A 13,205-nucleotide genomic window follows, 5' to 3' on the forward strand; every position below is an offset into this window, starting at 1 on the left:
TTGCTTTGGTTCTCTGTGTAAATGTGTATGTATATGTATCTGTGTAGTTTTAAACCTTTGTTTTTTTTTCTTCAGGATTGGTGGAACTCTACGTCATACTCTAATTATTACAGGACCTGGAACGTGGTGGTTCATGACTGGCTGTATTACTATGCTTACAAGGACTTTCTCTGGGTAAGCAGCAAGGTTTAGTTGATGTTCAAGAAATGGGAGATTCTTTTCCAAAAAGTATTATCATCATCTAGAAGTGGTCTTTACTTCTCTGTGGGCCATTTATATTCAAGAAACCTTATGCTTTGAACAATACTGCTTAGAGACCAATATGTACAATTAACTAGATCTAATACCATGGTCTTGCTCTACATGATTTTGAAGTAAAGAATGCATTGAGGCATTTAGAGAAGTTGAAATGATCCACCAATAATGGATCATTTCTTATGAATCTCATTGCCAACAATTAAGCTCCCTCTAACTTTTATTTTATTTTTTTATTTTTTGTTTTCTTGCTAATGTAGGGAAACACTTATGTTGGATTTATTTCTCTCCAATTGATGATATGTGTCTTTGGGATATTCTTTAGAATGTATTTAGACTGATGAAATGTAATCTTGAATGTCATGATTGATTATCCCTGGTATCTCTGGATTGCAGATTTTAGTTAGTAAGTAAGTCACTATTTGGCTAAGTAAGTGACAGCAGGTCATAGTACAAGTAGCACTATAGTCAAGTGTTCTTTCATAAGTGTAGTGTCACTTATGGACAAAGCATGGCATTTCTTTCTAAATCATAGTGAAAATGGAGAGGATGCCTACCTTATCTACCATACAATGTTACTCTAAGGGTTGAATGTCCATTTATATATAAAAATTATGTTTTGTCCACTGTAGTGACTTACAAATACAGGTTGCAAATATGTTTTTAAAATATGCCCAGTTCTTTTTTTTTTTTTTTAAGATTTTATTTATTTATTCATAAAAAACAGAGAGACAGAGAGGTAGAGACACAGGCAGAGAGAGAAGCAGGCTCCATGCTGGGAGCCCGATGTGGGACTCGATCTCGGGTCTCCAGGATCATGCCCTGGGCTGAAGGCGGCGCTAAACTGCTGAGCTACCCAGGCTGCCCTAAATAGGCCTAGTTCTTTCAACATTAACGGTTTTGACAGTGCCTCATTTTAGTAAAATAAGGATTTATTTTTTAAATAAGGATTTTAAAGCATAGATATTTATTGTAATTATTCACTACATTTGGATTAATCCAAGGAATAGATTGGAAAAGTCAAATATAGACATAATTAAATAGATGCCTTTAGCATGTGATAATTATAGTCTTGTACATTTGACTCTTGAACAAGGTGGATAGGGGTGCTGATCCTCCCACACAAAAATCTGCATATAATTTTTTGACTCCCTTGAAGCTTAACTACTAATCATTTGTTATTGACTGGAAACCTTACTGATAACATAAATAGTTGGTTAACATGCATTTTGTATGTTATAGGTATTATATTCTGTATTATTACAATAAAGTAAACTAGAGAAAATAAAATGTTATTAAGAATATCATAAGGAATAAAAAGGATATCATAAGGAAATAACATCTGTACTATGCTGTATTAATTGAATAAGAGGACCCAGCAGTTCAAACCCATCTTGTTCAAGGGTCAGCTGTATATAGTTTGAGCTTAATTACTTTTTAAAAAATTACTTTTTCATATTCTCCTTTTACCCTAGTTTTTCACTAAGAGATTCAAATCGGCTGCCATGTTAGCTGTCTTTGCTGTGTCTGCTGTAGTGCATGAGTATGCCCTGGCTGTTTGCTTGAACTTTTTCTATCCAGTGCTTTTCGTGCTGTTCATGTTCTTTGGAAGTAAGTATCTTGGCACGCTGGGAGTAGTGAGTATCAAGCTAAAAGAGAAATTTAGGAAATAAAGTCTAAGGGTAGAAAACTAGATCGTAGCAATACCATTTCAAGGCAGTGTTCATCAAACAGTTAGCATTGATTTTGAGTAATGAAATACACTGTCGCGGGATGCTCACCCTTTGAAGTAGAGAAGTGAACTTAAATAGTCTCTTGAAGACTAATGTTAACAGTGATTTGGGAGGCCATGGAGACTATAAACAACGTCTGCATAAACTCTGTCAGGGTTCACCCCTGAATAATGTGTGGACCCTTCTTTGGGTGGGTGGAGGGAGGGACAAGTTAAAATATGAATGATTCCATGAAATGTATTTTCACCTGTTCTGAATAGTCTCTAATTTCCAGCTAATTACTGATTAATAAATTCTAACACTGAAGCTTCAGTTTTACTTGCAGAACCAACAGCCAGAATAAAACTTGTGTATCCACAGTTGATGCTCATTGTGATACTTACATGATTACAGCACATAATTGGAGGCCCCCTGTTTCCTGGTGGATGTTTTGATAAGTATATATTTTTTATCATTCTAATTTCAGTGGCTTTCAACTTCATTGTCAATGATAGTCGGAAAAGGCCTATTTGGAATGTTATGATGTGGACTTCTCTTTTCGCCGGCCATGGAGTCATCCTGTGCTTTTATTCCCAAGAGTGGTATGCACGGCAACACTGTCCTCTAAAAAATGTGAGTCCTCAGGCAGACTGGAGTGTCCCCAATCATGAGGGTTGGTAGGCAACATTAAAGAGAAGAGTAGTGCAGATGATGCTGAATTAATGTTAAGGGGATGGAAAATGAGGAGTAAAAGGATTAGCTCATTTTCTTTGAGAGTCTTTGAGAGTTTTATGTACATTGAATGCTTCTAGCTTCTAGTTCTTGGTTTTCTCTCTCATCCCCTCCCCCTGCCCACCTACCCTACTTTACTGCTTTTTCTTTAGCATCTTCTAACTTCTTTTCTGTGCCCTGAAAAATGTAGGTGTTCTGCAGGGTCTTCTCAGTAGCACTGCGTATCCCCCCTGCCACCACCTACATATATACATCTCTCATGTCTTCCTTCCCAGAGCAATAAACTCTGCGAAAATGTCCTGCTATACTCATATGCCTAGGATTCCATTCCCCTTGATTCTTTTTTTGTTGTTGTTTGTAATTATGTAAGAGTCTCATTTCTAAATCTTTCACTTTTATAGCTGCATATGGATAACTCGCAGATAGTTAGGGGGTGCCTTCTTGATACATCTGCCTGAGTATTTCTCGTAGGTACCTGTAACTGAAGATGCCTGTAATCAAATTAATCAGTTTCTCTCCCAAAGCTTTTCCTCCTGTCTGTCCTGTTTTTCTTATGCTGCCCTCATGCCCCCCTCCTTATTTCTTACTTATGCCCTTTGTGCATCTGAACCAGTGGGTTTGGTCTGTCTGGTGATGCTGCCCTCTGCACTCTGATTCCACCTGCCAGATTTTATTTTCTCAGAAACCACTTTGGATGCAACATCTTCCAGCTTTTTCAAATTCTTGCTTCAGTCTTTTCCTATTTCTGAACTTTCATAATGCTTCATCTGTTTTCATGTAGAGTAGATAATTTAGTCATTTTAAACTTTTTATTTCAGTAATTTGTATATATATCTTATCATCCTTACCTATCACAAATTAGATTTTAGGCCACTAATAGGTTTCTGCAAGATACAGAAAAGAGGTAGTGCCTGCTTGGAATTTGGTCAGAAGTCCATGTAATTGATAGAGTGTACTGGACTTGAAAAGCTTTGTGTAAAACTTCTAAATCAATATAACCCATGCTGTAGATAAACATAATGAACGTCTTTCAAATTAGTGAGCCTGCTTATAGCCTAAGTTACAGAAATGCTGGGAGGAATTGTAGGTGTGCAGTGTTTAACATCCATACCCCCTTCCCACTCCGACGCCTTGTGCACTTGGTGCGTGCACATAAACTACTCTTCCTTTCTTTTTTTTTCCCATCGAAGCCCACATTTCTGGATTATATCCGGCCACGTTCCTGGACTTGTCGTTATGTGTTTTAGAAGCTTGGACTCTGATTCATTCCTTGACATTGAAGATGGCTACTCTTCGTGATATGGGGCCAGCATCCATTTCCAGCTGTTCCTGAAGTTATCTGTGGTATTTGGATCACTCCACACTTATGGATGGCTTGCTCCACTCCTAGGTCAGCTGAGATGTTGGGAGTTTACTGGAATCTTGTGCACTTAAAGCAGAACTTTTTTTTTTTCTTTTCATTTTTGCCTTTTTGGGAGAAGGGAGACTTGTAGCTGACATAATGACAGTTTTGCTCAGTTTCTGTTTTTTGACTCCATCTAAACATCGAGACTAAACATCATGTTTCCTTAGCCACTGAGTTAGCCAAAACACTTAGGAAGAAATCATTCAAATTTTTTGGGCTTCAGAAATTTTTTTCAGGCACACTGTTGGAATGTATGCTAATTAGCTGTGTATTTAGGGAAAGAAATAAGGTGGAATGTTTTGCTATTTCTAGTAGAGCAAAAACCTCTAGTTTCCAAAGATAATCTCGTTATACATTCTAATTGTATTTTTCTTTTGAGAAAAGTTCAGTTCTACTCAGTTTTTACCTTTTCTTTATGAAGTATAGGTCATGATTTCTGTGAAGCAGAATTACACCTTTCACCTTGAGTTTACATCCAAAATATTACATATTGAGGGAACAGAAGTAGGAAGGGAAAAAGAAAGAAGTGGCACCAGACAAAAAAAAAGACAGTTCCTTTTATAACTTCCAAAGTAATTTTTAAAAAAGATTTGCTGAGTCAATCATGTGTTTAAATTATTTTATCTTGGAACCTCTGTGGAAGGCAACATTTTTAAATTTAAACTTTAATAACTTTTGGGAAGTTATGCAGTACCCTTTCTTTGTTAAATACTGACTTGCAATATTTTGCAGACTAGTAAGTCTGTAACATATAAGTATTAGTCACCTCCATTAATATTAAAGTGATTTTTAAAGATACAGAAGCTGGCTTCTGCACTGCTCTATTATTACACTTTCAATGGTAGTATACTTTAGATGAATTAATCATTTTCAAGAAAATGTACTCTGTTATGTGATGTTTCCATGTTATAAGATGCCCATTGCTAATACAGTGTGGTGTGCAGGAATTATTTTGTTTATATGTTTGAGGAATGATTAATTGTTTGTAAAGACCAAGTATTTGGAATGGGATATGAAAGTGGCTGAATCTTCCACTCAAAGAAATGAGACTTAAAGAATTACCCAAAAGATGATTTTTATTTGGAGTAGCCAACTTGAGAAGCTGTGTTGGTATTCTAATAGCCTTACTTCCTATCCAAAAAGTTTTGGGACATCTCTTTGGGATTCTTTTAAAGTTAGTTTGAGTGTCAGAAGAAGGTGAATGGAGTTTTTAGTATGAACAACTTAATTTGGACAAGTACCCAGCCTCTTTACCTGTTTTATTCAAGTACCTCTGATCCAGATGAGATTATGCAGTTTTCAGAGATCTAATGCAATTTTAACAGACAAATGTGCGTGTTATCAGGACATTTTTAAAAAAGTAGTTCACATGTTCCCAAGCAGTAATTGTATGGTGGTGACATAATTGTGATGGGGCCATCACCTCCAAACAAGACTGCTTTAATAAACCTTTTAATCTCTGGGATTTTTATGAAAAATTAAAATGAGTCACTTGAATTTATAACTACATTTTAAATATAATGAGGGAGTTAAGAAAATCAGATTGGTCTAAGCCTTGTGTATGAGTAAGTCATCAAATGAAGGCAGAGAATGGAACTCTTAGATCTGTATTTCTGTTGAAATTCAGCTGTAAATGTAACATTCTCATTGCTTATTCACTTTGTTGCTCTGTACTGGTTGTGAATATTATATTTATTGGATTGAACGCTGTTTCCAGCTCTCATCTTCCCTTTATTAGTGATTTTATTTTTCTGTCCAAGACCTTGAGGTGACAACAAAAAATATGTTTAAAACTAAAGACTCTTTAGAACAGGTAAGACTGCCCTAAGAAATTTTCACAAAACGCTTGGAGTAGTAGCTACTTTTGAGAAACTAGTTTGATAGCCATGGTCTTACTGTTAGCTGCTCTTGGCAAAAGTCTGTTTATTTGAACCACTACCTGCACTCCTAAATAAATTAAAACTTCTGATGTGTTTCAGGAAGATTTACTGATTTTTCCTCTTTTGCTAATAGGGGTGAAAATTAGTTACAGGAGGATACTTTGTTCTTTTTGAAAAGGAAAGAGTTTAAAACTTCTTTCCTACAAGAACTCTTAATGATAGTAGCCTTTATTGTGGGTATTTTCTCTAGGACAACGGTTAAATCTCAAATTTTGTTATAAATCTGTTAGATGCTTTCATTCTCAGTCCTGAATAGTGAAGGAAAAGGGAGTGGTTTGTTTGTTTTTGGTGGCTTAATCTCCTGCCTAAGGGAAGTTGCTTGCTTTATGTTAGAATTAATAATTAGAAAATTGAGGCTCCTTTTAACCTTTCAGTAACTACTTTTTGCTTTTGGAAGCATGAGGAGTGCAGAAAATGTTTTTTCCTTTCAGTTTGTAGGGTAAGAGTGAGGGACGTTGGCAGGTAAAGAAGGTACATTGTGTAAATATTCTCTAATTGCAAATGCAGATTATGTTGTACAAGTCATTCATTTAGTGTAGGCAGTTTCCAATGAATTTTAAAATTATACTTGCCTGAAGAATGGAATCCTGAAAACCTAACAGAACATTATGTATAAGGTTGGTCATGTGGGTTATGCAGCCCCAAAAGTTAAGTCCAGTTCATTGTTTTGTATGGGGAAAAATAATGAAGGTAAAGGAACATAACTGTAGTAACCAGTGGCCTGATGTACTATGTTTCAGTTATGAAACCATTAAAAAAATTGTTACATTTAATCCTAGCATGCAAAACAGATAAAACATAGCTGCCGCTGGTTGAGACTGAGATGCAGGGCTGGAGTCCTATTGTTTGGGACACCCATTGTCTCCTACCCCCAAATATCCAGTTAGAAAACCACTGGTGCAGCAAAAAGGAATGCGATGTTTGACAAAGATAGCCCCATCCTACTGGCAGTGTGACAGTGGGCACAGTTGCTTCATTTATCAGAGCCACAGTTTTCCTCATCTGTAAAATGAGGGCAAGAGCTACCTCATAGGGTTGTTGCAAAACACTAGCCCTGGCAGAAAATGGGCCTCATTATCTTCTTACCTTCCATAAATTCTAAACCTGAATCCTCATCATCTCGTTGGAATCTTTTAAAAATGCGAATGTTTTCAAATGCTGCACATTCCTGAGAATATGTGCTTTTAAATAGACTCTGTATGATGTGAATCCCCGTCCTACTTTGACGGATACAATAAGCACTCCCATAATGGAACCGACAAGAATTTAACAAGAGTTTTAAAGGCACTCATGTTTCCACCTCCAAAATTAGTTTCTTCTTTATCTGTTTAGCATAAAGGTAAGCTTCTAAAAAGAAAAGCATCTCTGCTTTCCCCTAGGTATTAAACTGTTAGAACTACTGTGTACCTTGTAGTTAAATTTTAGAATTTATGGAGAGGAAGGAAACTAACGAAGTCTTACTTTTTGCCAGTGTAAAGAATGCTTATAGTCTTGGAAGGCAAAATTCTTAATGGAAGATAGTTCATTCTTTTGTTAATAACGTGTAATGGACTCGCTTACTAAACTTGTGCAAAATTTTATGTGACATATATATAGTTTATATAATACAGTTTACATATACGTGCATATATACTATCAGAAAGATCTGTCTTGGATATTGTTTTATGTATCTTATCTCTAGGCTTTATGTTTATGGCTCAAAAATAGAAACTGGGACATAACGGTTTTGAGGAATAAAATGAGTATTATTAGTAAAGCTGATAATAAGCATTTGAGTATTCGAACATCACTAAAATTTCTATCAGGTAATAGAATTTTGGAACCCAGTTTATAAAGGAGGTAAAACACAACTTCAACTCTGGTTAAAACAGGGAGAATGGAGTCCTTCCTGCTTGGTCTGCCCATGCTCTTTCTCATCCTAAATTTAATGTCCTGCTTGTACAATTTTACAGTTTTATCATTATTGATGTTCAATCTATATAATCTTCAAAGCCCTTAATAAAGTTTTTTTTTCCTGTAAAGCATAAAGACTTTTTAATAGCTAATTTGGATTTGAGAAAAAGAAAGGGTTAATCTCAGAAGTGATACAGTTTAAAAACTAAAACTGTCTCTTCTGTATTCCTTTTTCTAAATGCTTTCTTCCTTATTTCAACATTATATTCACTATTTCTGCTGCCCATATGCCCTTCCCAAGGGAGTGCTAACCTTTAAGCTAGCAGATACTCCACTGTGCTTTTGGTGTTCGTTTGTTTTAATGACGTGGTAGGTGTTCTTATTGTTTTAAATAACTGAGACATGAGGCAGTTTGTGCATGCAAGCAATTAGGGATATAATTTGAATTCCCATGTGCGCATGTGCCAATTCTTGGGTGAGATGAGAGCTCCAACTCCAGCCGTGGCTCTACCATTTGGGCCAGTGTGACGGCTTCCTTCCCATGTTTACACTTACCTAGCTTGCGCTTTAAATCCGTCGTGTTCTGAGCGCAGCCGAAAGATCATGGAGATCTGAGGTTGTTTTAAAGGTTTTTCTATAATTAAAGATGTTTTTTTTCTAAGTCACTTGTGTCTGCTCTTTTCCTGAATTCTACTCAGGAGTCTCCCCTGAACGCCCTGCCCTGTTTGTATAATCACTGGTACTCTCACTTTGTTCAGTATGCATTGTCTTAAGATTAACTTAAAAATCTACATAGAAAATGGCAAAATATTGCATATGTGAAGAATGTGGTAAATAAATATATTTGGAAAGAACCTAGTCTCTCTTGTTTTTAAAAGCATTTTAATTTTACTCAATATCTATGTATTTCATAATTACAGATGTTTTTCATCTTAGTGTCAGGCAACTTTATGTGCTGAATACAGCCAAAGAGAAGGTAAGTAACAAAAACTTTCTTATCCGGAATGACGGAGAGGGAGCCATGTTACAAATTAATAAATGATAGAGGCCGGTTGTGACACTGATACTTTGAGCATCCTCTCATTATTGTGGTCATTATTTGTTCCTGACTCCTTCTGCAGTTTGCCTGTTAAAACTTGTGAATGGCTATTTCTGAAAAATGTACCTACCTCCTCCCCTAATGGGTAGACACGGACTTAGTTTTCTAATGGGAGGTAGAAAATCTGTTGGTCAAGAAATGTGCCTTTTCAGATAAGACTTGGGGAAACTGATTTTGACGCAAGAAACATTGATTTCCTTCCTCCAAAGAATCTCCTCGTAGTAGGAACCCATTATGAGTAGGATTTGACATCACAGCATTCTTTGCGTAGACGCAAACTCGTTCTAATAGCCAGGAAGTCCTCTCTTCTTCCATGCTCTAGCCCTAGCCACCTCTTCTGCAGGGCCAGAGGAGTGGGAAGGGGGAGATTGCTTCAGAAATAAGATGGGCCCCTCCCTGTTTCTTGGACCAAGTGAGTATTCTTTGGGCATACTCGGGCAAAGCCACAACGTGGCAGTTTTCCTTGATGATTTACTCAAGTTGAGGGTCCTGACCTTTTAGGCTCAGCTTGCATTTGGACTCCAGTGAACAAAGTTCATGAATATGATGAAAAAAACTGGAATACCAGTTTATAAATAGATTGAGAAGTCACACAGAGAATGGCATACTCAGGTTGGCACGCTTGCTGACTGAATTTGCTTTGTAGAAGCCCATTTTATGATGAGAAAGATGAATTTATTCTAGCCTGCATCAACGCCACATTCCAGGTGTGCTGTGTGAACAAAACCAAAATTCTATTTCTTCCTGTAGGCATGCCCATGTGGAATTAGAAGAAGGGTACTTAATAATGACAGAACTAAGATAGGCTGAGGCATCATTTCAGTTTTAGGAATGTCCTTCTGTGGAAGCAACACAAGAAGTTACTCTTCCCCTGAGAGGCGCTTCCCTGGGTGGTGCCTAGATTTCTTTGTCTCCTTCACAACATTAATTGATACCTTCATTCTTTAACTACATTAAGTGTAAACACTGGCCTGCTTCCCACTCAGACTCCTTTAGGAAGCTATGCATGTTATGTGGAAGTGCCCACACACGTAAAAACTGATGGGGGTAGGGGCCGGCTGGGTAGCTCAGTCAGTTAGGCGTCCAGACTCTTGATTTCAGCTCAGGTCATGATCTCAGGGCCATGAGATTGAGCCCTGCGTAGGGCTCTCCCCTACTGACCCTCCCCAGCTTGTTCTTTCTTTCTCTGTCAAAAGCCTTGAATTGGTAAAAGAGGATTGGTGCAAACATACTCCATGTGTTTTTTTTCCCAGCTCAGGGCATGTTTGGTGATCACACTGAAACTCTTCTTAGATACTGTCCACTCGAAGCCAGACGACCCCACTGCTGAGTAGGTGGTGTTAAGCTGCCACAGGAGTTAGTCCATGCCAACAAGCTCAGTTAGCCTTGTTTATAACTACAGCTGGGATTTTTACTATTGTGAGGTTTTTATTTAGGAAAGTTATTACCTGCTCATTTTGGATTTTGCTATGATATTTTCCATTGAAGACCTCAATAATGCTTAACTTCTCTCCACCTTAGGGATCCCTTGTGATCTTTCAAAATTATGAGAGGAGTTTCCCCTGAGTAGCAATTATATTCTTCAATAGCTATGGCCTTACTGTAATATTCTTAAGTGCTCCTCTGTTCTTGTGCTTACTGCTTCACATACTTCTACAACTTAAATGCAGACCTTTGCTTGGGAAACAGTATATTTAATCACACCATACACAGGATAGAAAATGGGAAGTAACTTTTGACGCCTTTTTCTTCATACCACACATTCTACAGATTTTTGCTTTGTCTCTTGAATCTGTTCACTTGTCCTCATCTGTTCTATCAATGCCCTACTTTTTAAAAACTAGGTTAAGAATATGAAGGAGTCACCTTGTTCTTCCAGTACCCAAAAGCTTAATAAACTGTGTAAGCTGAACGTTGGAATGTTAGGATTTCTGAAGTTCAGTCTTCTGGTTCTGGTTTCAAACTATAGAATGGAAGTGAGGAAGGAGGAAAGCAAACTGGAGAAAATGACCTTCCACCTGCTTGTGCATTGCTTTTGCCCTTTACTTGTTTATTTGCCAGTCCTTAGAGGGAAATACATGTGTGCTATTTATGAGTGCTCTGTATCTATTGTGATTCTTGGAAAATTGAGAGAAAAATAGATGGGATAGGGCTAAGGGCTAAAATGCTCAGACAGCCAAGATGTTTCACTAGGGAGAATTAAAAGGAGCCACTGAGCTAATGTGTGTATGATTGTGTTTTAAAGATCTATTTTAGAGGGAGAGTGTGGGGAGGGACAGAAGGAGAGAATCTTAAAGCAGACTCCCCCCTGCCCCCATTGCAGAGCTCACTAGGGGCTCCATCCAACCATCCATAAAAACATGACCTGAGCTGAAACCAAGAGCTGGATGCATACCTGACTGAGCCACTCAGGCACTGTGTTGAGATTGTTGTTTTTATCTTCAACACTCTGCTCATATTTTTAATTGCTATTATCCTGAAAACCAGAAACCAAATCCATCAGCTCAGGAGCAGAACTGTCCAGTTGATTTTCAAACACCACTCAGCAAAGGTGTTTGGGTCAGACACTGTGCTTAGGTACTAAGGAACAGGACGGTAGATCGAGTTATTTTCCCATCTAAAATGTATTTGCCAGACTAGAGTCATTTAGACACTGGAATTCCACCAGTACTATTTAGCATTAAAGACCCCATTTTTTTTAAGGTAGCGGTATTAGGGAATTTATAATTTTGCTAGAATTTTTAAAATTTTTATTGGTGTTCAATTTACCAACATACAGAATAACACCCAGTGCTCATCCCGTCAAGTGTCCCCCTCCGTGCCCGTCACCCATTCACCCCCACCCCCCGCCCTCCTCCCCCTCCACCACCCCTAGTTCGTTTCCCAGAGTTAGGAGTCTTTATGTTCTGTCTCCCTTTCTGATATTTCTAGAATTCTAGGGAAGTGTAATTCTTGAAATTTTGAGAGCGAGCAGAGCAGCGCCTCGATTTGTGTCTCCTTTACAACATTTACGGATCCCTTCATTCTTTAGCGACACTAAGCAGAGGCCAAGGGAGAAGCAGGCTCCCCGCTGAGTAGGGAGCCTTCAGGGAGCTCCACCCCAGGACCCCGAGGTCATGACCCGAGCAGAAACCAGGCCCCCAACCACTGAGCCACCGAGCCGCCCCAAGGCTCCCTCTTCATAGAAAACCACCACCGGTGGCGCTAAGGGAAGGGAATCCTTCTCCAAGCGAATGCGTTTATCCCCTTCTTTCCGGAGAACGGGTCCTTGACGGGATGAGCACTGGGTGTTATTCTGTATGTTGGCAAATTGAACAATAAGAAATTTATTATTAAAACAAAATAGAACAGGTTCTTAGGAAGCCCCAACATTTTTGCTTGGCTCGGCTCCGCCCAAGTCTCAATCTCCTTCCCTGCCTCCAGCCAAAAAAAAAAAAAAAAAAAAGCCACGGGGACCTAAGAACGCCTTGAGCGTGCGGCCGGGTGGGGTGGGGTCGGGGTCGCGCGTCAGTCCGGAGGAAGACGATCGCAAGGTCAAGGTCAGGGGCAGCATCCGCGAGGAAGCCTCCACCGATAGGCTCTGGGTTCCTATGGTTACGTGGTTTCGCCCTGCATTTGGCTTTTAGGAAAATATGAAAAACAAAAAAGCAAGGTGGGAGAGAGCGATGCAAGCACGGACGTCTCAGGGGAGGCTGGCTCCCACCTGGCGGCGCCTCGGGTGGGGGCCGCGCGGGGGGCGGGGGCGGGCGACCCCGGGCACCGCTGGCGCCTGCGCACTGGCCACGACCTGCGGGCGGGAGCGCCGCGGTGTAGACACATCCGCGCTCCTGCTGTGAGAGCAACCCGATTAAATATGTGTTCTCCGTTGCTGCCGAACCTACGCTACGGGTAAAACCGCCGCATCCCCGAGGGCCGGGGTGGCTGCCTCGCGGTCTCCCTCCGCCGCCGGCACCGCGGGAGACAGCCCCGGCGAGGGCCGCGAGAGCTCGGGGTCCTGCGTTTCTATGGCGACGCACGGGCGCTTCCCACGCCTGCGGTGCGGCGGCGGCACGGCCTGGGCCTCGGCCTCGGCGCGCCCCAGGGCCCCGCCCGTCGGGGGGCGGGGCGGGCGGCTCCTTCCGGGGCGGGGCTCCGGCGCGTCCCGCCCCCCCCCCCCCGCCCCCCGCCGC

The 13,205-nt window shown here is 40.0% G+C and overlaps 1 protein-coding gene across 2 annotated transcripts in view; it reads left to right on the top strand.

The window, feature by feature from the left end:
• SOAT1 (sterol O-acyltransferase 1) overlaps window positions 1-8,791 on the top strand; it is a 76,354-nt gene extending 67,563 nt beyond the window's left edge. For both annotated transcript variants that reach the window (XM_055319192.1, XM_055319193.1), the window contains 4 exons: window positions 76-174; window positions 1,731-1,866; window positions 2,455-2,600; window positions 3,890-8,791. In XM_055319192.1, the coding sequence (XP_055175167.1) occupies window positions 76-174; window positions 1,731-1,866; window positions 2,455-2,600; window positions 3,890-3,946 (438 nt within the window). In that variant the 3' untranslated portion in view covers window positions 3,947-8,791. The remainder of the gene's footprint in view (window positions 1-75; window positions 175-1,730; window positions 1,867-2,454; window positions 2,601-3,889) is intronic.
• The last annotated feature ends 4,414 nt before the right edge of the window (window positions 8,792-13,205 follow it).

This window comes from Nyctereutes procyonoides, unplaced genomic scaffold (genome assembly GCF_905146905.1).
Source record: "Nyctereutes procyonoides isolate TBG_1078 unplaced genomic scaffold, NYPRO_anot_genome, whole genome shotgun sequence".
NCBI lineage: Eukaryota > Metazoa > Chordata > Mammalia > Carnivora > Canidae > Nyctereutes > Nyctereutes procyonoides.